Here is a 25,473-nt window from a genome sequence, read left to right as displayed (position 1 = left end):
AGATTATAACTTCCTTTGACTACTTCCCAAGCACTGTTTCAAGCTACATGCACCAACACCTCATTTGTAGATAGATTCAATGGTATGCACACTGTGTGTGTGCTCATGCATATGCACTAGTTATTGCTCTAGCATCAGGATACGGTAACACAAAGAATTAAACTTAGAATTCCTAGCACAGAGAACACTAGATCATAATTCAATGCTTAATATACATATTTACTTATTACTATTAAGGAAATCAGTAGCTGGAAGGTTGTATTAGGTAAAATTATTAAACCCATTAAGCATTATTTTTAATTCTTTATGTTACATATCCTAATACTAAGGCAGTAACTAGCATGCATGCACACACACAAACACACAGTGTGCATATCATTGATGCATGCTTTACAATTATATGTTGAAGCCTGACCAACACCTTCCCTTGGTATCTTGTTTGTCATTTGCTAATGCATCCTCCATGAGATCAATATTCTTTAAAAGACTTAGAGGGAAAGTATTTTGATATCTTGCGCACCAAGACCTAACACCTGTATGTAATTTTAGGACTTTACACACCACTATTTCAGATTGTTATAGCAAAAGACAGCCAGCAGCAAGCAATATTCTTCTAAACAATGTCTGTTAATACCCAGATTAGAAGCACAATAATTTATGTTATCTTTATTTTCCTGATGTACGACTCAGTTTGATCCACAGACTTGGATATCTAGGATGATAACACTACCATCTCTTGATGCCAAAAGGTCAGGCTTTCCTACCTGATATTTGGCTTCTTTCTCACTTTCCATTCTGTTCTAGTTAATGATGATACATATTATATCATTTCTTTTAGCTCTAATGTCATTGGTTCAAAAAACAACATGGGGGACATATGTGTCATCCAGCCCTGCACGAAGTATCTGTGTTATGCCTACTTGCAAGCCTTGGTGGGAAAGGCATTTATCATAGCACTGACCAGATCTATATACTCCCATCCAGGTAACATCATGTTCCTTCATATACCAAGCAACTCAAGGGCTTCCTGTCAACTGCAAAACAGAGAAGTCTTCCATCTCTTCCTTTCAAGAGAGTTAGAAACAATATGAATTCCATTATCAAAAGTACAGTGTAGTGTTTTAGTTAATTCTCATTGGATCAAAGGAGTTCTAAAGACAACTCTGGTGAAAGGTGAAAACGAATGTTGGAGTTCATTTAACCTTAGATATTTTAAGCTAGCAACCATTCATCTCTATGCAGGAATTCCTATTCCACCAGATTTAACAGTCGCATGAAGATAAGCAGCTGGAATATCATGTGGTAGTCTAACTGCTTGATGTACTTTTTTATCTAATCTATTCAGCATGGTCATAGTTGGTTTTCCTAATAGTAAAGAATGGACAAATTGATTTAATAATGCAATGCTAAAGCTTCAGTGGAGCTTTACAAAGCTTATCCAGAAATATTGAAAGTTAACGTGACCAAAGTTGTTCAGCAGCTGAAAACAATACCAAGAACTGCCATTCATCCAAAATGCCAATAGGTTTAGGTTTAAGAGGATAGTTGTAAACATTAAAGATGTAATCCTGGACTTTCATTTTCCTGTCATGATCTGATGGTATTAGTGTGATAGTAAAAGATTTATCTTTGTTAATGGCAAGACCTCTGGTAGTAAAATACTGAGCAACTCCTGAAGATCCATCTTAGTTTCAGCAACAAGTATCAAATCATCTGCAAATGCCATTGCATTTATTTGACATCCATTCAAATTAAAACCAATATATGGTGGCATACATGAAAGAATGACATCAATAACTGTATTAAAGATAAATGATAAGAGATCTCCTTGTCTAATGCCATTTGTATAATGATGCTGATAAAACTGCAATATAATGCTGATGCGTGCACACACACACACACCATGAACCCACACAATGCAGACAATCTAAAGATAGTTACTATCTTTAGATTGTCCTAAGGTGCTGAAATGTAGCATGCATACATCAATGTAACTCACTGGTAATAGGAAATTTTCTAGAACATTGAAAGGCATTAAAATTTATTCTGTAATATACAGGTTAAATTACTGTAATTTACTCTGTATACAGAGTAATTTATGTTACATATATACAGTCATACCGACTTACGCGAATCCGGAGATACACGGTTTCGTATATGTACATATCCGCTTCACGACTCACCACTAGCCGTATCTTTCCAGCGGCAGCCACATTCGTCAATGTCACACATGCTGTGAACAAGCACTGACGTGTTTTGCGCGATCTCCATTCATACACGATTTTTATAGTCTACAAACCTTGCGATTGCTTAATGTTATGTTCTTGATAAAGATTTTATCACATGAAAAATAATAATGTCGTCCAAAGGAAGCAAGTCCGATTCTTCTACAGCTAGCAAGAAACGAAACACATTGACTTTGGAAACAAAACTCAACATTATTAAGGATTTTGAAGGCGGAATGAAAATTTGTGAGCTAGCAAAGAAGTTCGATCTACAGGAATCCACAGTAAGAACAATCATAAAAGAAAGGTTTACAGATTTTGGAGGACATAGATTCTAACGAGGAACAAATTGTAGCCACAAGGTAAGGAATAAAAAAATCATTAGCTTGCTATGAAGAAATTTTGCGTGACAAGAAAAAGACATTATGCCGTCAGACGAATCTATTAGATTTTATGAAACCATTGACATCAAAATAACTGTCTTTTTTTTTTTTATGTATGAAAAACTACAATTATGATTATATTTCTTAAAAAATAGGTGTTTTGTAAACCTTTGGTTCCAATTAACTAATATTTTGTATGTTTGTGTGCAAAATTATACTCGAATTACATGAATTCCACTTACGCACTTTTTGTTGGTCCCACCTACCACGTAACTTCGGGGTATGACTGTATTTGTATATTACATGTAATTTACTCTGTATTTTTCTATTCTGTTCTATCAGCCATATGGCTGGTGGGGTTAGCTATATGCTACCATACTAGGGAAATGATTATTAGCACGGTGGTTTCCCATTGCCTTACTCTGTATAGTACCATGCAAATAAAAATGACTGATTTATCACCAACATTATGTTAAGATGATTTGTAAATTTTTTTCTGTTTGAAGCTGGAATACACTGCACATCCATAGGCCTGCTGAAAGATTGTAAAATTCTTCTCATCCTAGAAAACTATTCAGCTCACCTCAGAGCTGAACAGTTTCCTGTGTGTAAAGAAAGATTATTATACAGTATATTTACAACCAAACTGTACTTTCCTTATCCAACCCTAAGATGTTTATGAAGCCAGCAAAGGTTGGTCAATTGGTAGAGCCTCTGCTACTAATAGCTCATGCAAAAAGTTAAGCGAGTCTGAGCGTGGTTAGTAGTTGGAAGGGGTCAATCGTTTGATGCTGTTGGCACACTCTCCCTCGATGAGTCTTTGGACTCCCTGGAGGTGTCACATAATAATAATTTTTAGTATCATCATAATGCTAAATTACAGGTATAGACCATATTGGTCTGTTCCAGTCTCATTATTCATCCAATATCCTTTTTGGAGGTCTACCCTGCCTTCTCTTTCCAGTTGGCTTATATTTTAGTATTTGTTTAGGATATCAGGTGTTGGCCATTCGGTTTACATGTTCTATCCATTTTTGTTTATAATTGTTTAGTTTTTCTTCTATTGATTTTGTTTTTAGCTCTTTTAAAATGTCTTCGTTCCTTTTTTGATCTAATAATGTGTATTTTGCAGTTCTTCTCATAAATCTCATTTCACTTGTTTTTATTCTTTGTTTATCTTGTTTGTTTATTGCCCAAATTTCACTACCATATAATAATGTGGGCACTGCTAAAGTATTGTATATTTTCAAGCATGTTTCTTTTTGTACTAGATTTGAGTGTTCTATTTATCAGACCTATAATCTGTAAAAATTTTGAAGTTTTTAATTTTATGTCTTTTTCTCCTTCATATGATATTTCACATCCAAGATAACTGAAAGTATTTTTCTGTTCTATTATTTTATTATTAATAACTATTTTGCTTCTAACTGAAGTTTGTCCACAAAATGCCATTGTTTTAGTTTTATCTATGGAAATTTTCATTCCAAACTATTCTACTATAACGTTTAAATTATATATTGCTCTTTGTAAATTATCTTCTTTATCTGATATTATTACCTGATCATCTGCAAACAATAGCATATTTATTTTGTTATTCTGGGAAATTTCTATACCTTGATTGTTTAAGGTGTGTTCCACTGTATTAATATTTCATTAATGTAAATATTAAAAAGTGTTGGAGACAGAGGGCATCGCTGTCTTACTCCTTGGTTTATAGATTGTTTTTCAGACAACTTTTCATTTATTTTTATTTTTATTTCATTATCTTTGTATATATTCAATATTGCATGTAGTAAAATATTAGGTATATTTATTCTTTGTAATATATCAAACAGTATATTTTTACTTTGTCAAATGCTTTTTCATAATCTATAAACAAAAGATGAGTTTCTAAATTAAATTCTCTTCTTTTTTCTATCTATAAGTAGTAGTTATTAAGCAATGGTTAGTAGTTGGAAGGGGATCAATCGTTTGATCCTGTTGGCACACTCTCCCTCGATGAGGCTTTGGACTCCCTGGAGGTGTCACATAATAATAATAATAATTATAATAATTTTTAGTAGAATTTTGCTAACATGTGGGATTAAAGCTATTGATCTGAATTGGCTGCATTTATTAGCATTATTCTTTTTTGGTATTGGTATTATAGTTGATTTCATGAACTCCTTTGGTATTTCTTCTCTATCATAGATTTGGGCTATTAATTGATAGAGTAAGGTTTTTGTCTCATCACTTAGATTTTGTAGCAGTTCTATAGGAATATTGTCTACACCTGGTTTTTTCCCTTACTCATTTCGGATAGTGCTTTATCAAATTCTTCTCGCATTATGCAGGTTATTAATGTGTAAAAAGAAACTACAGAAATTTACAGGTACAATTACTATATTTTTTCATGTTAACTTAAAACCTCAACCCCCTTGCTGATATTGTTAAAAAGAAGGAAGTTTGTTTCTCTTGCATGTGCACATGTGTGTATTATTGACTAAGCAAGCAAAAGGAATAAAGATTTTCTGTGATCAATTAATCATATTAGTTACTTTAACAGTCAGTAGCCTAAGTATCCACTACATGGAGGTTTTTTTTATTTTTATTTTATATATTTTTTTTTATATATATAACTCGTAAAAGACTTATCTTTTGACATGTTTTGATCTATGTTGGAATCTTATCAGTAGGATAGCAAAAATCATAAAAATCAAAATGATTTTAAAACTTTGTTCTGGATTTCAAATAGTGAGGATCTCCCCCCCCCCCAAAAAAAATGAGGTGATATACAGAAAAAACAATTATGGTACATCTAAATGAAAGTAGCAAGCAGTGTTCAGACATTTATAAAATTGACTGTGGATGACTGTTAGTTTTCTTTCCCTTACTTTGTATAGATAGTAGTATTGTATGCCAGCTCTGGTTTTCTTCTTCTCAAAGGATGATTGCAGTTTTTGAGTTCTTGAAGATGAACTCTCCCTAGGCTCCAAATCTTAAAAACATATAACTTAGTAGAATCCTGGATTAAATAGAGTAGATCACATTTTATATGATCTACTCTATTTAAGTGTGCAGGAAGAAAGCTGATTTTCCTGCTGTTTCAAAGTGGCAAGAAAATTGTAGAATTTCTATAGAAATTGTAGAATTGTTGAATGTCTGTTGTGAGGTCCAGCAGTGTATGTGATCCCAGATCAGTAAGGACAGAAGATGGATACATATTACTGTTCTTACTTTGAATTATCTTCTTAATCAGCCAAGGATCATGACCTATGTATATAGATTTGTTCTTTTATTGCAAGGTTCATAACTTTACCTTTTTTTTTTTTTTTTAATGAAGCAAATTTAGAAATGGCATCATAAATCTGTATAAGTTAAATAATAGATCTGCATGATTTTATCTCAACTGATTAAAAGAGTTGCTTCATACTGAACCTGCTTTGTGACCATCTGTAAAATTGTTTTTGTTTTTTTAAAAAAAGGTTTTTTCCTTTTAGTCAGAGTCTCAAGATCACATTATAGTGCGATGGGCAACTACAGGAGAATCAGCCACAATGCATATCCTTGTAGCTCATGCTATGGTGATACTTCTTACTTATGGTCCACCTGAAGGTAATGTTTTTCTGATGTTAATCGTATGAGTTATATTTACATTGCTATGTGATAATGCATTTGAATAAAAAAAATGGATTGCTTTTTAGACACCTTGAAATGAAATAAACATTTGAACTTCTGAAACAAAATAATTTCAGCTATGGCTGAAATTATTTTTCAATGTATTATTAGTCAGAATATCTTTTATTATTTTGAATTAATATTCCTTTCATTGTGTGATAACTCCATCATTAAATTCTGATGTTTGGCTTCAAGAACATAGTTCCACTATGTTTCTTGAGGAACTTCTATCAACAGTTTTCTTCAGATTAGTGTATTAATTGTCAAGATTTCAGTATTGTCAGATGTTATATTTTGATCTTCTCCCAAAATGCTTAAGCAGTACACATTGGACTGGTTCAACACACTCATTCTTAGCTACCAGTGCCATATTCCTTCATAACGTCTTCATTTTTCATATGATTCTAATTCTCTTCTAATTTTTCCCATAATTATCACTTCTGTGGTCTTGGATCTTTCGTCAGCTGTTTTATTTCAAACCCAACTCAGAGATTCATGATTTGCTTGAATACTCTTATTATTATTATTATATATTGCTAGTTTAGTATTTTGTTTATTTCTTGTTATATAAATTTATTCATCTTGCAGTCTACTAGATTTCCAGCTTTCCTTATTCTGTTATCTCTTTTCATATTTAATTTACTCTCTTCAATAAAAATCGTGCATAAAAACCTTCATAATACAATTCATATACATGTTAAATAAGAGTATATATAGAGTATACCAGTGGCATCGCATGCCCATTTCGGTTGGGTGTGCTGTCATGTGGGTTACGCAACCCACGCTACAAATTTCACGTCAATTTGACCGAATGCATAGGCATCCCCAGAAAATTTTCCTGGGGGGGAGCTTGGAGACAAATAATTACATCAGTAAATTTTTATAATATATTAAAAATTTATAAAAGACTAAACGTCTTTTAGCATTTTTTGATTTGATTCTTTGTCAATGTAAACTGTAAATACATTGTTTTCATTGTACATTGATTTTAATGATCTTTAATTCTTGGAAAAAAAGTATTTGGAATTAATAGATCTTATCACAATTTCATATATATAAAAAATTAACTGGCATATTTTATTAAAAACCGACTAATTAATTAATCCCAAAATCCTAAATTAAATTATTTTAGTTTAAAATAAAAAAAAATCATAAAACAAACAAGCAAAATAATATTACATTGCACACTTACAGTTTAAAGTATTTTTCTTTTTAAATTTGCTTAACTATAAATTTACAATTCACACTTCACTCAGTGACTTACTAGACACAGAGGGCAAACGAACTGGTCACTATTCACAACAGTAATGAACATTTTTTTTACAAATCAGAAAAAGATGAACCGAAAACAGGAACATGTGTTTTATTGCTGTAATAAAACGTGTTCTATGGCTACCCCGCCAATCCTTAATTAAATTTTAAGACAGGCAAAGCATCCCATGGTCGAGGGTGTAAGGTTATATATCACAATCACTTTTACGATTATAATTTGTGGAATTTTTTACTCGATCCCGGGGAAAAGTGCCCTGTTTTCCCTCTCCGGCAGACGCCCATGACCGTATGATTGCATTTTTATCAATGTATGAAAGTTTTGAGAGTGCATGGCAAATCAGCACTCATCTTAATTAGTCCAATGCAATTAATTGCAGGATAACTTTGAATACTTCTGTGTAGAGTGGAGGAACGATCTGTTTGTTTTAGGATTTATTAGAAAACAACAATGAAGGAGAATGCTATATTTGGTTGGTATATTTGAAATACTCAGAGGTGAAAATATGTGAACCATCATTTATAAAACATGTGAGAATAGGAAATGAAAGGAAAGAATAAGTGAGAGTAGAAATACTTTCATTAAGCAAACGAATTATTAATAATTACATTTGTGGTATGTGTGTCCTATAAGTTGCTAGGGAGAGAGCGATCCTATAAAGTCTAAACATGAAAAAGTGAATTTATGATGGCATAATTAAAAAAAAAACTTACAAGGAGAAGTATGGCAGGAATAAATATGGTCTGATGGAGCAGCAAATTACCTTGTAAAATTTGTTGCACATGTTATGTGTATTTCTCTGGTTTGGGTACTGAGATTCAGTATACATAACATTCGATCATTATCGAAATTATCCACACTTTTGGGAATCCTACATTCATTAGTTTTTTTGTTTTGTTTTTTTTTAGTATCAGCGGTTCTGTCTTATCAATCTCATATATGCTGGTAATTTGTTGTAAATCAATAACGTCTTATAATATGCAGAAGTATTCATTTTTTTTCTGTCTGTTGTTTCCAAAGACTAGAATAAAAATGTCTCTATACCATTAAAAAAACTTTGCAATCTCAACAGATGCTATACTGCACAAGCAAGAGCTGCACAATCAGCTTTTTTCTCCTAACATCCACTTTCAAATTTTCAGATCCAGAAAACGTGTAACAGCTGTTTGTAATACAGCCATTGGATACAGAAAGTGCTCATCTCATGACAAGTGACAACTTTCAATTGGATTGTTTGACACAATAACCAATCACAGCCTCTAGGTGCTATTGTCTCTGAGCTCACCCAGCCTCACCTTCTGAGCGGCTTAAAAATATTAACACACTAAGAATTTCAGAGGATACCCGCTGCACCCCTCTTCTTTTCAAAGGGCTCAAACTTGTATGTATTTTGAAATTACACCGGGCTATTAATGTGAATGTGATGCAATTTTACACGATTTTTTATGAAAAGTTCCCTCTTCATTAAACACTAATGCTTCATTATCCTCGTGAAGAGTGCAATGAAGCATTAGTAAATTGTGTTTAATTTTAGGAATCACGTGAAGTCTGCAAACAATTAGGGAAGTCTTTAACAGAATAAATGCAAAAATATAATATCGGTGATACTGATATTTCATGGATGGGCACTGTACACCTAGCACACCCGGAATATTCGCCCCTGGAATGTACCTTTGCCTTATCTTAATTTTACATCAACTGATCTTCCTTTTCTGACTACTAACTTACACCTTCAAATATAGACTATGTATTGTATGTATTGCTCTGTATAATGTCCCATTTAATTCATGTAACTGTGTCAGAGAAAAGCTTTTGGACAGCTTTTCTCTGACACCTTTTTGTATGTCTTTTTCAGATTACAAAACTTAAATGCAGAATATTGTAATATTTCAGACTAGTATCTACTTACAGTAAAAATCTCTCAAAACTCCTATTTAACATGAAACCAGATTGTTCTTCTCATCAAGCATTCTTGTGTAAATCTTACATGGAACACTCAATAGGGAAATTCCTCTAGAATTTTCACATTCAATTTTATTTACCTTTTTTATTTCGCTCCGTTTTCTAAGAATTTTCTTTTGTTTACTGAGACTCAGTATACATAACATTCAATCATTATGGGAATTAACCACACTTTTGGGAATCCTACATTCATTAGTTTTTTTGTTTGTTTTTTTTAGTATCAGCAGTTCTTCTGTCTTATCAATCTCACATATGCTTGAAAATGAAGGAGTTTGAGAACAGGAACCAAACCTTGGGAATTCATTGTCAAGCCCTAAAGAAAACATTGATTGATTCAGCCAGAGAGGCATATGGTGAGGTTTTTTTTTTAAATAACGAAACCTGTGGTGCGTTCATAATTAGAAGAAACACACGTATAAACCACAGTGAAAATTATTTAATTGTAAATATTTCATCCTAAGTATCTTAGGACATCATCAGTACAGTATTTAAACAAAAATTAGGAATAACATACAGTTAGGGCGCATGATTACAATAGAATTACATCAAAAGAAAAGAAGACGGTTCCATCGCCACTTCCGTCTTTCGCAAGCCTACATTCTCAGGTCGCTACATTCACAATTCTTCTGCTCATCATCCATCTCAGAAATCTGGCATTATTAAATCACTAGTTTCCAGAGCACACAAATTCTGCTCCTCTGAAGAATCTTTAAACCAGGAATTAGAAGTTATCAAAAATACAGCCATCCTAAATGGATATAATCCCAAAACAACTCAAAAAATCATCAGTCACTTCTGCATACATCAAACCAGACAGGAAGAAGTGCATAGGATTCCCATACCTTACGTTAAAGGCATCTCAGAACGTCTTTCTAAAATTATGAAGAAATGCAATTTTGCCACTACTTACAAACCTATCAACCAAATTTACAACTTATTACCTTCTCCTAAGGACAAATTCTCACCCTTGATGTTACCTGGTGTTTATGAGATTCCATGCTCATGCAAATTATCTTACTTTGGACAGACATGTAGGTCTGTTCAGAAACGCATCTCGGAACATCAAGACCACATTCGTCTTCTTAAACTGCAGAAATCTGGCCTCTCTCAACACGGAATTGAAAATCCAAACCATAGGATCCATTGGGAAAAGTCTAAACTTTTACATAGATCTTTATTTAAACATGAACGTTTATACAAAGAAAGTTCTGAAGCCCTACTACACAGACCAAACCTAAACCGCAACGCCGTTCTTACTATTCCTAAAGTATGGGAAATTATCATACAAAACTGTGTTAAATAATTAACGTTTTTTTTTTTTTTTGTACTACTTTAGCACATTATGCACATTTTCATGAGATTCTATTGTAATCATGCGCCCTAACTGTATGTTATTCCTAATTTTTGTTTAAATACTGTACTGATGATGTCCTAAGATACTTAGGATGAAATATTTACAATTAAATAATTTTCACTGTGGTTTATACGTGTGTTTCTTCTAATTATATGGTGAGGTTGTATCCTAGGATAGAAAAATCAGAACTCCATGGTGGACACAGGAAGTTAAAGAGGCAGTGAAAGAAAAGAAGAAAGCATATCAAAAGTTCCTGGCAAATAAGTCAGCTTGTGCTCTTAGCGAATACATTGACAAATGTAAGAAAGCTAAACACTGTGTAAAACTAGCTAAACAAAAGTCATGGGTTTGATAAGAAAATAGAAAATAAATATCAAGAAGGTGGCAAGATATTCTGGAGGTTGTTGAAGAAGTTCGGAAATGGAGGAAAGAATGCTATAAAAGGAATTTGAGATGATAAAGGTGACATGAAAACTGGAGAAAAAGATATCCTTGAAGTATGGAGTAATTACTTCAAAATATTGCTAAATGAAACAAGCAGTGTTGACAGCACAGTAGTAAAAAAACACTCAACAGGCATACAGTCAGAAATACATTATCCATACTTGAAGTAGGAAAAGCCATTAAAAGCCTGAAATGTGGAAATGCAGCAGGAGTAGATGATATTCGACCATAAATGTTCAAGTATGAAGGTATAAAAGTCTTACAGTGACTGCACTGCATAGTTCAGAAGGCCTGGACAGAGGGACGAATTCGAGATGATTGCAGTAGAGCTCTCAGAGTAGCCATATATAAAAAGGGAAATCAGTTCAAAAAGGCAGACGATAGAATGTGTACTTCCTTAAGAGATCATTCTGTTGCAAAATCAAATCCCTTAAACATACTGAATCATCACATGAATTTCTATAAACTTTTCAGCATATCCCAAATATGGCCAATATAAGCAAGATGTTTTGCATATTAATCAAATGAGAATTATTGGAATTTAAGTTAAAATTTTATGTCAACAAAGATTCTGCTTTAGGTTATAAATTCACAAACATCTTATATATATAGCACACATAAGATAATTCTTAATATTTTTAAGGGAAAAAGTTGTGCTTTCTTGTTTGTATTAATAACAGTAGTGGGTATAAAAATCTGAAGTTTATCTTAAGTGATCTAACAAATTAAATATGATTGAGCTGTAATGCCTTTTAAGAACTCTGATAAATTAATTTTTCTTTTATAGTTCTTTATGTTCTGAAACAAAATATTATAACCTCAGAGAGCTTTGAATTAAAAATGAGAGAGTAGAGCAAGGTTTGTTAGACTATGAAACTCATAGCATGTATAACATATCTTGTGAGTATATATTGCCACCACAAAAGCATACCATACCTAGTTGGAGCAAAATGCCAGCTAAACCATTAAGTGGTAGGTGTCTTTCATTACCTGGTTAAATACAACTACTACCACCATCTCACTAATTAGAAGCCTGAAGTTGCTTGTTTGGTTCCCAGAGTAAGTGCTTCAACTTCTGTTTCCTTATCTCCTTTCTCATATGCAGATTGAGTAATACTATTCAAGGACATATTAATCATACTGTAGAGACTTAGTCTTCCCGTATTCAAAGGTGCAGGAGTAAAACAGTTCTGCAGGCAGTACAAATAGATAGTACATGATCCATACCTAATAATAACGAATCAGGAGGACTCCCAGTCAGCTAGTGATAAATCTTGCTCCCACTTACTCTGCCAATTTTTGAGCCTGAAGAGAGTCCAAATATGGTGGTATGCAGGGGAACTATCAAGACCATTTATAGACAGGAGATTGGGTGCCCTCTTGTGTCGATGGTATATTTACGAGATTTTTACCTCCCATTGTATGCCCTTATTCTTTCTCGCTTCCTTTCCATGAATAACGGACAACTTAATGAAATGCTGTTTTACTGTTGATCATAAAAATCTCCCACAAAAAATAAAATAAAATAAAAATAATCCCAACCCCCAAACAGCAACCAACTAACAAAACAAACAAACAAAAAAGCGATAAATATTGATTATTTTTACAAAAAATAAAATACTTACAAATTAATACTTCTTACTGTCCACTTTATCAGAATGTGCCAGCTTAACAGTAGTATAAATGATGTGCAGCAGCACCTACAGTCATCCAAACTAGATTTTATTATTTCTACCAGAAACTTAGCTGGAAACCTCACACCATTCCTTCCACCAGGGCAGCACATGCAAATTCATCAGAACTGACATTGCGAAAATGCGAAACCCTCAAATCATCTCTCCCCATGTTTGATTGGCTTTGGCTCAAAATTTCCTTATCTATCAAACCATGTTGCATTCATCAAATTCGAGTTAAGAATTTGACCTCATGATCATCTATCCATAAAGCTTGATTTTCTGCAGTCAAAATATCCAGATAGTGAATTATTTTCATTGAAAACTTCAGTGTGTATAACTCAAACTGACTTCCCTTCTTTGGAAGTCAGTTTGAACTGAACTGACAACTCCACTGAACAACCCATTAGGAATTTCGAGATACTTGCCATTATATAACATAGATGATATATCTACCTGCTAGAAAACCCCATCATCCTGCCAATACCCTTGATCTCATCTTAATAAGCTCTCCTTCCAAATACATTGTGAATTTCAGTACTCCTCTTGGTAACCCAGATCACAACTTCAAGTTTTCCTTGTCATGAAACAACCTTCGCCCCAACAGTACTCAGTACTCAAACTTTCAGCTCTCATTCCACCCAAAATTTATTCCCGGTCCACTATCCAAGCTGTGGTTCTCCAACAGTGTGCCAGCATAGTCCAATTAAATATAAATTCAGCATTCTGCAGGTAGCTCAAGAGCAGAACTCCGACATCACACAGCCTACATTGCAGCTCACAACAGATGGGGGAAGGAATCAGCTTTTGAAAGGATCAAATGCCACAAACTCATCTACTGCTCAAATGGAGTCTCGCCTTTTATAATCATCATAAAGATCATTAGGTGCAACTTTTTTCCGTCTGTGTTTCCACCCCACCCTCCATTTCACATCCAGATGGTACTGTAGTAATATCACCAAAAGACAAAGACAAGGGTGGCCTACTGGCCTCATTCTTCTCTTCCTATTCTTGCCTTAATGATCAAGAAAAGTTCCCCACACTTTTACTAAGAGCTGCTTACTCCATGCCATCCCCTGTCTGCTACCAGAAAAATAATCTGAAGAATCTTGAATAACCTGGAAATAAACAAAGCATCTGGTCTTGACAGTATTCTTCCCAACTGTGCCAAATACTTGTGCTTTTGAACTAAAATCCACATTAATTTTGCCTTTTCAGTCTTTCCCACTTAACTTGGATCTTACCATCTTGCACAGAAACAGATATGCATTCAGCCTACCTAAAAAAAAAAAAAAAAAAAAAAAAAAAAAAAAAAGAAACGTTTATAAATTACCATTCAATCATTCTCACTTCATTTCTGTCAAAAACTATAACTACCCAGAGACAACTCAGGTAATTAATGGCCAACAATATGGATTTCACCACTCTAGATCCACAGCTAGTCTTTTAGCCCAATATTTTTCAAACTTTTTTTGACTGTGACCCACAATAAGAAACATTTTATGTTGTCTCTCTCTCTCTCTCTCTCAGTACACACACATATACTAAACTGAAACAAAAAGTTTCACAAAACAATGTGCCCTTACCTACATATAAAGTAAAAACAAATGTTTTATTTTGTTAAATAAAACTATTTAACAAAAATGTCGAATAATGTCCTTTCCAAATAATGCCCTAACTGACATTAGACCATGGTTAGAGCATTTTTGGATAGCTAAATGGAATTTTCTATAATACTTATGAGGACAGATGCTGTGGGAAGTCTCTAGTGATGGCAAACACCATAAACTCCTCACCACCACTTATTTGGTACATTAACATGCATAAACAACATTTTGTAATTGTGGCCATTTGTGTTTTATAGTTAGATTTGAACACTCATACAAAATCAAACCAAAATGTGTTAAAGCTGTGAAATCTGTGAGGTCCACTCCTTTTTTTATTCGGTTTCATTTTTTAAAAAACACTGCAGTTTGAAAAACACTGTTCTAGTCTACACTATCCACATTTAGAGTTAGGCTAGGGATAGGTCTGGTGAAACTTGTGGGTTGCTCTCAAGGGTTGATCTGCTCAGCAGGCTATCATCTTATGTTCTATATTCTATCATATGTAATTGGGTTACCAGCTTCCTATCTAGTTACTCACTATTAGAGTTTCTAACAGAGGAAACTTTTTCAGCTCAAGACTTTGGAGGGCTTTTGAAAATTTAATTTACAAATCTGAAACAATGTTGAATTTATTATAAATTGTATAAATTAAAATTTATACAATTTGTAATAAATAAATCATTGAAAGACTGTGCTAAAGATGTTATTTTATACATAAATTTGTGTTCCTATTAAATACGATAGAATATCATTATGGGGTGCTTAAGGGTCAAAGCTGTATAACTGTGAGGAGACCTCCACATAGCATTTAAAGGAATGCGGAGAACCGACCAGGGCTTCTGAACCTAATGTCCAATCCTCACCTTCTCGTGGTGCACCCTGTTGAGTATCTACTTGGATACTGAACGAATGAGGATGGGCTGGCAATTTGGGATTTAGCCGACCAAATTGTATTCTTATTGGTTAAACCAAAATAAAAAATGATGGTACGACATGACAAAATTTCATGCCGGCTGGGGCGTCGCCCGGTTAAACAAGGCCCCCATTGTTTTCGCCAGGGAACCAGGACGAACAGCGAAAAGTCAGCTACTGGAAAAATTCTGAAAACAAACCCCAACTCAACATCACCAGAGTTAAAGATCGGTACTATCAACATAAGAAGCCTGAATGGCAAAGAAATGGAGCTAGCTGAGGAATTAGATAAGTACCAGATCGACATAATAGGGGTGACTGAAACAAAAAAGACCAAAACTGGTGAGATCTTTCTGAGCAATAAATACAAAATGTTATATTCAGGCAATGACAATCAAGGAAAAGAAGGAGTAGCCATAGTATTCAACACAAATTACGAGGCTAATCTTCTTGAATTGCAGTCAGTCTCAAGTAGAGTAATGTGTGCAAATATGAGAATGGGGAACTGGACAATGAGACTTATTTGTGCCTATGGTCCCACAGAAGGTTCTATTAAGGTAGAAGTGGAGGAATTTTTTGAGGCTTTAGAAAAAGCAACTGACACAATGAAAAAGGAAACGTTGCTTCTTGTTGGGGATCTAAATAGCAGAGTAGGAAATGATTGTCAGACATACAAAAATATTTTGGGAAAATTTGGAGAAAAGAGCAAAGCTAATAATAATGGCAAATATCTGTTGGATTTCTGCTCAGGACACGGACTGGTTATTACTAACACCATATTCCAACATAAAAATGTGCACAAATTCACATGGAGAGAAGAGGCAAGGAATAAGAAAAGTCTCATTGACTATGTTATTGTTGATAGTGATCTTTTCTCCCTGGTGCAGGACACCAGAGTGTACAGAGGTACACTCTGGTGTCCTGCTCACTTCCAATTCTAAGGATTTGAAATTGGAAGTGATCACTATTTAGTCTTGAGTAGGATAAAATTGAATTTCATATTGAAAAGGAATAACATGTAAGAAAGTTTTAAAGCGAATAAAAGTTGAGCAGCTCTCAGATGTAAACTGTAGACTAAAATACACAAAGATTATTGAAGAAAAAATGAAAGATTTTGAGAACAGGAATCAAACCTTGGAGATTCAGTGGCAAACTCTGAAAAAACATTAATTGATTCTGCCAGAGAGGCATGTGGTGAGGTTGTCTGTAAGGATAAAAAAAATCAGAACTCCCTGGTGGACACAGGAAGTTAAAGAGGCAGTGAAGGAAAAGAAGAAAGCATATCAACAGTTCCTGTCAAATAAGTCAGCTTGTGCTCTTAGAGAATACAGAGACAAATGCAAGTCTGCTAAACAGTGTGTAAAACTAGCTAAACAAAAGTCATGGGAGGACTTTGGCAAGAATATAGAAAATAAATATCAAGAAGGTGGCAAAATATTCTGGAGGTTGTTCAAGAAGCTTAGGAATGGGGGAAATAGTGCTGTAAAAGGAGTTAGAGATGTTAAATGTGACATGAAAACGGGAGAAAAAGATATCCTTGAAGTATGGAGTAATTACTTTGAAAAACTGCTAAGGTAGAAGTGGAGGAATTTTTTGCTAAATGAAAATGCTAAATGAAACAAGCAGTGATGACAGCACAGTGGTAAAAAACACTGACCAGGCATGCAGTCAGGAATACATATCCATACTTGAAGTAGAAAAAGCCATCGAAGGCTTGAAATGTGGAAAGGCAACAGCAGTAGATGATATTTGACCAGAAATGCTGAAGTATGGTGGTGTAAGAGTCTTACAGTGGCTGCACTGCATAATTCAGAAAGCCTGGACAGAGGGACGAATTCCTGATGATTGGAGTAGAGCTCTCATAGTACCCGTATATAAAAAGGGAAATAAAACTGAATGTGAGAATTACAGAGGTATTTCCCTACTGAGTGTTCCTGACAAGATCTATGCAAGTATACTTGAGAAATGGTTGAGAAGAATTGTGGAAGAAAAGCTTGGTGAAGAACAAGCTGGATTCAGGCTAAATAGAGGCTGTGAGGGTCAGAACTTCACTTTATGACAAATAGTCGAGAAAGCATGGGAATATAACAGAGATCTGTATTAAATTTTGTTGATTTGGAAAAAGCGTATGACAAGGTGCCAAGAGAGAAGCTATTCAATACGCTACAGTTATATGGTGTCAATGGGGTATTATATCAAGCAATACTTGGCATGATTTTTACTGAAGATGGTAAATTAAATATAGAAATAGACAACAGAATCAGCAAAACTGGTATGATGGGAAGTCAATTGAATAAATCCATATGGAATAACAGAGAAATTAGTCGGAACACTAAATTAGCTGTGTACAAGACAGTGTTCAAACCAATTTTAACTTATGGATCTGAGAGCTGGGTCAGAAGTAAAACACTTGACCAAAGACTAGAGACCGCAGATATGAGAGTCCTGAGAAAGATTATAGGCGTGAACAGATGGCATCGATGGCAATATCATATTAAAAATGAGGATATTAGGAAAGAAATTGACATTGTCAACATCCAGGAATGTGTTAGCAGAGCTAATCTCAGATGGTATGGTCACTTAAACAGAATGGGCGAAGAAAGATTAGCAAAACAAGTGTTCTCTGCCAGGTTGGCAGCAAAACGACCCAGAGGAAGACCAAGATATAGGTGGATTGATACGGTACAGTGCCTTAAATGATAGAAATATTAAGATCTGATAATATTGAAGTCTTGACAAGTAACATACTGATTTGGAGGAAAATTGTAGATAGGAAGTTAGTAATGATGTAAATTTTTCATGTAGTACTATCATATCCTGTACACCCCTTGAGGGTACATGGCAGGAATATGATGATGATGATGATGATGAATATCATTATATGACTATAAATCAAGTGCACACGTAATAGACATTCTTTTATTACACTTAACTGCTCTTAGCTGATTCATTCACAGAATTTATGTAATGTGTGATGAAGTTATTATTTTTCATTTTTATAGTATGATCAATTTTAAACTCTTGTGATACAAGAAAAGTAGGTGAAATTGTATCTAGGTGAGCTGCTGAAGATGGTTTCTTAATTTGAACAGTTGCCAGTAGTTCTTTTATGTTCAGATCTATTTCAAAGCAAAATTATGTATTGCCAAAGAATCAGTCATATCTTAAAGTTAATTTCAACTTTTATGAGCATAAAAAAGAACAAATATCAAAAATTAAAGAATTGGCAAAATTGGATCACTATTTGGCTTACTTTGGATGAATGAACTGGTATTATATATTTTACTATTGTTTTTCATTAGATGATGCAAAAAATTTAAATTACGGATTAGTTCATATACCTGGAAAACGTTTATCAACTGATATTCAAAATATTGTGGATTTTTAAAGGCAAGAATTTGGAATAATTTTGATCAACACATGTTGAGTATAATGACAGATGGAGTGAATATGATGCAGAATTGGACATATAAACTCAGTTTAAATTTTGCTATGCTGTAAGCATACCATTCATTTATCAGCTGTTGATGTATTTATTTAAAAAAAAAAAAAAAAAAAGCAGAATTGATGAAAAATCCCATGACAAATCTGAAAATGATTGATAGCATAGATAGCTTTGAAATAAACAAAAATAATGTAATATCTAGGGAAGATGTTAAAATTCCAATAAATTACACATTAAATTTTGTTAAAATATTTAGAAAAAGTCCAACAAAAGTAATGTTTTGCAGGAATATGTAAAAAAATAGTTTAACAAAGATCTACATTTAGTTTTAGATGTAAAAACAATGGAATTCTCTTGTTACTGTGATTTAAAGATTCTTAAAACTGAAAAACTGTATTAAAAGAAAGCTTAAATGGATCTGGATATGAGTAATAAATAGAATGAAAAACATACTGCGATGTTAGAAAATATTTCAGATCTTAACCCAATAAAAATAGCTGTTCAAGCATTAATTATGCAACTTACATAATTACAGAAGTCATTATAAAGTATCTGCTGGAAAAAGTTAGTGAAATAAATTTATGCATATTCATCAGAGTGCAATCTGGCTAATTGATGATTTCTTCCTTATGCAGAAACTGAATGTCATAAACTTTCAAGTTCTGCCTTATGCTTATATTATCGGTACTTTCATGAACAGTGCTTTGCTATACTTGCTACTATTCTTCATCCAGTTTTTTTTTTTTTTTTTTAAGCAGCCTCCCCAAAAACAAAAAAACCTTTGGCTTCTAAACACATCAACAGGTTTCTTCTTTTTTACCCTCTTGCCTACACATGGCACTTACTTTCTATAGGTCTTGCAATCTTTTGTGTGTAGGTTGGATATTTAAAAAAAATTAACAGAAGATTGACAATTGCAAATCATTATGGATTTGCACCATTTTTGCTTTGATAAAAATTGCAAGCAAAAATATGTTTACTTTAAATTATATATTTGGTTTAATCCTTTATCAAAGTGTAAGCAAACAAAGTTTGCTCCTGAAGTATCTTCAGGACTGGGGAAACTCGTGGCAAAGGTGGACTACTTCAAATCACTTTCCTTAGTATATGCCAGGTGCAAACTTTGTTTGCTTATACTTGGATAAAGGATTAAACCAAATATATTATTTATAGTATAACCAAGTGAAAAAACTTCCAACATGTTTACTTTATTTTTGACATTCATTTTCAATGACACACATTTTCTGCTTTATTGATGTCCTGATTTGTGGTTTTCTCTCTACCTGTTATTCACCTGATGAATTGACCAGCAGATAGCAGTTGCTAATCCATAATCAAGCAAATCCATTAGAAGAGATTAACAATTTGTATTATAAAGTGGAAAATGTTGCTCTAAGTTACTGATTGGTTTGTGTTTGATGGTACTCAAATTTATGCAAGTTGTCCAGATAAATTTGATAACACCATAGCAGTGACAATAATTTCTCATTGTTTTATGCTATACAGTAGTCTGTCTTAAACAAAAATGCAGATTTCATCATAAGATTATTTATTTTCAATAAATTTTTTAAAATATTTTTTTGAGCTTTCATGACTAATAATAACTCTTCAAGAGAGGATCATTTTAGCTTTAAGGAAAGCTAAAAATTATCCCTGATCGATTTACTTGCAGGTAATACATACAACTTTGACCAACTACTAGAAGCATGGTTTCCATCTGAAGGTGACCCACCAAAGGCATTTCTAGTAGATACATCAGAAGAGGCTCTTCTCTTGCCAGATTGGTTGAAACTTCGTATGATTAGATCCTCTGTAGATACATTAGTAGATGCAGGTAAAAGATTATTTTTTAAATGATATCATATCAATTAAATTTTATATTTACTGTACTTCATTGTATTGAGCATAATAGATGATTATGTTCAGAAGCATTGCATAAGGTATGAACACAAAGTAGTGAATCATCGCAAATAAGGGAGCATTTGTTCAAGTCTAGTCTAGCTGCACATTTTTTTTTTTGTGGTTATTTCTTCTGTCCTTATCATTAAGCATACTGTATGTAAAACTGAAACCAGTCTACACAATAACTTTTTTTTGTTTCTGTGATGCTCTTCTAGAAGCCCCCTTCCTTTAGAACAGTCTCATATTTATACCAATCTCCCAGCTGTTAGTAGTGTTGAAAATCTTTAGGTATGTACAGCTCTGGTGGAAGTGCTGAGGAGGACATGCTGGAACTACAAGGTGATCATTCTTCTAGGGGAGAGGGGGGGAGACTCTCTTCCTCTCCTCCTCCTACCAGCATTGGATGACATGTTTTTATTTTATTTTATTTTTTATTTATTTATTATTATTTTTTTATTTTTTGCATAAATCTCACCTACAAAAGATTGAGACCTATCATACAATAGTACTGTAAGGTAAGATTATCCATAAATCCTGCTGTAGCGAGATCAAATATTAAACTTTTTTAGGCTTCCATTAAGCAGTGTAGAGTCTTGTGCTGAATGATGAAATTCGTGTACTGCCTAAGGACATTCACAAACATCTGTTCACCAGGTGGAATTATAACTCATTCTGTTAATTGACTGTGACTTCAATGGCATATCTCTTTAGCCATCCAAGCTGGCATAAGTTTGTGCTGCAGCTAATATACATGTATTCTGAATTGCCTAATCTTTTGGTATTCCTATACATAGATTTCACTACATCAGTGGTAATGCCACTTCTCTATTCCAGCCCATATAAATCAGATAGATAAATATTGTATTTGTGTGTTGTTAGCAGCTGTTCTTCTGGAAATGTATATACATATACACCAGTTTCACATACATCAAAAATGACTTGGCAACCCAAAAATATCCAGCCAGTGGAGGGTTATGCAGTTGGTTTGAGAAGAGGAGCAAAAGTAGGCATTAAGAAACTGAATTAATGATATAGATAACTTATGTGAAGATTAATTTATTAATATAAAATAATTTCCCATTGTTTGTTAGGCATTCTCAGTATGATATGAGTACCACAAAATAGGACACTTTGCCAGTCTGGTTTGCAGAAGCCATTCTCACATGCTGGCACAGTGTGAGAATGGCTTCCTGTTTAATGACACAAAAAAGTTCCATGTTTGGTTTCTAGAACAGGATTTTGGGATTACGTGAAACATAAATATAAAAATAAATAGTACACCCAAAGTACTCTGAGTGAATAGGAGCAGCATTTAAAAAAAAAAAAAACTTCATTGTTTTCTTTCATTCAGAAAGAAGTTTCATATTTCCATCTCTTTTGTTTAAGAAGTATCTGAACATATCTATATGATACTTCATCAAATTCCTGATATGTATTTTCAGTGGGTTTATGAGATACTACAGTAGTGCTACATGAAAAGGTTACATTTATTACTAACTTCTTGTTGGCAGATTTCCTCAACTTTATCTGTCATGACCACAATATTGTTATTATATTGTGGTCATTCTCTGGATTATTCTTCCTTCTATCAGCACCTACTTTGCTAATCCTTCCTCGCCAATTCTGTTTAATGACCTGAGATTAGCACTGCTCACACATTATTAAATGAATGCTAACAATGTCAAGTTTATTCCTGTTATCTTAGTTTCCAATATGATTCTGCCATATGTTCAGTCCCCTAATTTTTTGTAGCACTCTCATATTTGTAAGCTCTTAGATCGATCCTTAAGTTAAAACTGATTTCAACATCATCTTATATACAGCCAGTTTAGTGTTATGACTAATTTCTATCTTATTTCATAAAAATTTATTGTTTTCTATTTCTGTATTTAATATTACGTGACACCTCCAGGGAGTCCAAAAAGGCTCATCAAGGGAGGACACCTACTTTACAGCTCTATCTCAACCACTGAATCCACCAACACCATCTACCACCACCACTAGCATTTTCACAATCACAAACATCCATACCCACTGTAGGATTCGAACCTGCAGCCTTTTGGCTGGAGAATGGATACACCAACCACTCAGCCAACCAGGCCGGCATCCTTTGCTTTGGCTGCAACTTTTGCAGTAGCTCCACATCAAGTTTCATCTTTAGACTTCATGCTGCATATAGGTGACATTTGCAACTTGTCTCCTGCCATTGCCAATAATATCAGACTTGACATAGCAAATCCATCTCAAGACTATTTAGACTTATGTGCTATTTGAACTAATTTTAAGGTTCGATGGATTAAATACAGCGCATATAAATAATTAAGCACCATGTTTAATCACTCCTGTATTTCATTTCAGTCACTGAGACATCATCAAGGAAATAATATTAAAATTGCAAAAACATGTAAATTTGCACATAAGTGGAAAAGGATTAGACTGAAAATCTAAAGTCCTCTTGACTAGCCTTAGCTGCATTGGGTCAGAAGCCTAAGGATTACAGTTTCCCAAATCTTACAAATTAATACAACCATATTTATTAAGAGAAGGCTGATTTTTTAAATCTGCTACTGATTCTGAAAAAGGTCTTTCTAATTTGTATTTTTTGTGGTGAAGCATAGTAGTTTTGTTCCATTTGATTCTGTGCAAGGTATTCAAGGCATGATCAGAAGACCCTAACTGACCATATTTATGATGACAGATGTATTTTTTATGTTCTTCTATGTGGATGTTAGCAGATCTCCCAGTTTGACCATAATATGATAAGTTACAGGAAGTTGCTTGACAAAACAGCCATTTGCATTCTTAGCTTCTGCTGCAACTTTGCAGTAACTCTATATCAAGTTCCATCTTTAGACTTCATGGTGCATAGAGAAATCGACAACTTGCCATTTCCAACAATATCAGGCTTGACATAGCAAACATCCTTTCTCAAGCTTTGCTGCCTAGAAGAAATCTCTCTATCAGCCAACTCCTCTCTCTCCAATAATTATGCAAAGACAGTAGGTTAATAATCACGAGAGCTGACAAGGATAATTCTACTGTGGTCATCAGTGGCAGCGAATATAATCGGAAAATAAATGTGTTGTTCAGAGACTGCACTACTTGTAAACCACTGGATTATGATCCTACTAATTCTCAAAAGAAAACGTTAAAAAGGTGTCTTAAAAATATCACATTTTGGCCTCCTGAAATAGTTAAACTGTTTAGTTCCTCCCATATATACAGATTGCCAAAAAATTCCTAAACCCAATAACCCTCTCTGTCCCATAATAGGTGCTATTGTGACCTACTATGACCCCCCCCCTCCACTTTTAAGTTAGCTTTTATTAAAAATTCTACTCATTTCAAATCTTTAATCCTAATTTAGTTTAGGACTTTAGGCTTTCAGTCTAATCTTTTCCACTTATTGTTTTGTGCAAATTTATGTGTTTTTGCAATTTTAATATTGCTTCCCTGATGATGTCTCAGTGACGGAGATTAAATATAGGAGTGTATTTCTTCATTGTATATGTGCTGTATTTATTCCATTAAACCTTAAAATGATTTCTCAGCTATCTGTCATAAAGTGAAAATCTGATCTTGTGAACCTTTATTTGGCTTGAACCCAGCTTATTCTTTTCCAAGTTTCTCTTCCACAGTTTTTTTAGTCTCTTCTGAGGTATGCTTGCATAAATCTTACTTGGAACATGGTGTAGGGAAATTCCTCTGTAATTCTCAGAGTTAGTTTCATTTCCCTTTTAAGAGCTTGTTCCAGTCAACTAGAATTTGATTGTGTGACCATACCATGTGAATTGTACAGTGCAGCCATTGTAAAACCTTATATCTCTTCTAGTAACTTTTATCTCTGGTATAGTAACGTTTCATGTGGAAGTAATTTGAGATTGATTCCAGAAGCATAAGTGTAATTTTGCGATATTTCATTGACCTGCTTATTCATTAGATCCAATTCTTAATTGATCTTCTGCAGAAGGAGAAGGGAGGCTGTTTTTGTGCAGGAATTTGCTGCAGTTCACTGAGCCAGCTACCAATTGTGATAGTTTTATGTAGATTGGCATCCTTTTGTAGAGCATCCTTAGCTCTTTGGGTCACATAGACTGTATGAAGTCAGTGATCATAGTTCTGAAGACTGATAGCAATGCTACTTACTATTGATTAGGTGTACCCAATAAACTGACCACCTAACATGTATGTGTGTATATAGCTTAAGTTTGTAGACTAACAGTTAGAATTGACATGTATAGGAAAATAGTCTGCATGATATTTCAGGTTGAGGGTTGTACACTGTTGCTGTGGGTTCAGATTCTTCATGGGAAGGATGTTTGTGATTGTCCTTAGGTGGACAATCACAAACTCCCATGATAGTCATGGGAGATGAATATCAAAATAGAGGATATCAGACCAATTTCTTTACTCTGTGTATAGGATCTTGTATCTACAAAAAAAAAGTTCTAAAGGATTCTCTTAACAAACAAATGATGTAACACATCTGACAAAAGCATCAACGGCTGGCCTTGTTTGACAAAGTTGTTAGCCTTTCTACTCTCCAGCCAGCAGGCTATGGGTTTGAATCCATAACCTGCTGTATGGCTATGGATGTTTGTGATTGTCCTTATTGAAATGAATTTTGTTGCCTGGTGTG

The 25,473-nt window shown here is 33.9% G+C and overlaps 1 protein-coding gene across 4 annotated transcripts in view; it reads left to right on the top strand.

Annotated features, from left to right (window-relative positions):
- IntS1 (integrator complex subunit 1) overlaps positions 1–25,473 on the top strand; it is a 664,867-nt gene that overhangs the window by 347,716 nt on the left and 291,678 nt on the right. For all 4 annotated transcript variants that reach the window (XM_090410538.1, XM_090410537.1, XM_090410536.1 and 1 more), the window contains exons 28-29: positions 6,088–6,202; positions 20,605–20,766. In XM_090410538.1, the coding sequence (XP_090266664.1) occupies positions 6,088–6,202; positions 20,605–20,766 (277 nt within the window). The remainder of the gene's footprint in view (positions 1–6,087; positions 6,203–20,604; positions 20,767–25,473) is intronic.

The sequence above is a fragment of the Typopeltis vanoorti genome, chromosome 20, assembly GCF_054136105.1.
Source record: "Typopeltis vanoorti isolate ZY-2024b chromosome 20, IOZ_Tvanoo_1.0, whole genome shotgun sequence".
NCBI classification, from domain to species: Eukaryota; Metazoa; Arthropoda; class Arachnida; order Uropygi; family Thelyphonidae; genus Typopeltis; species Typopeltis vanoorti.
This window is presented reverse-complemented; position numbering and strand designations above follow the sequence as displayed.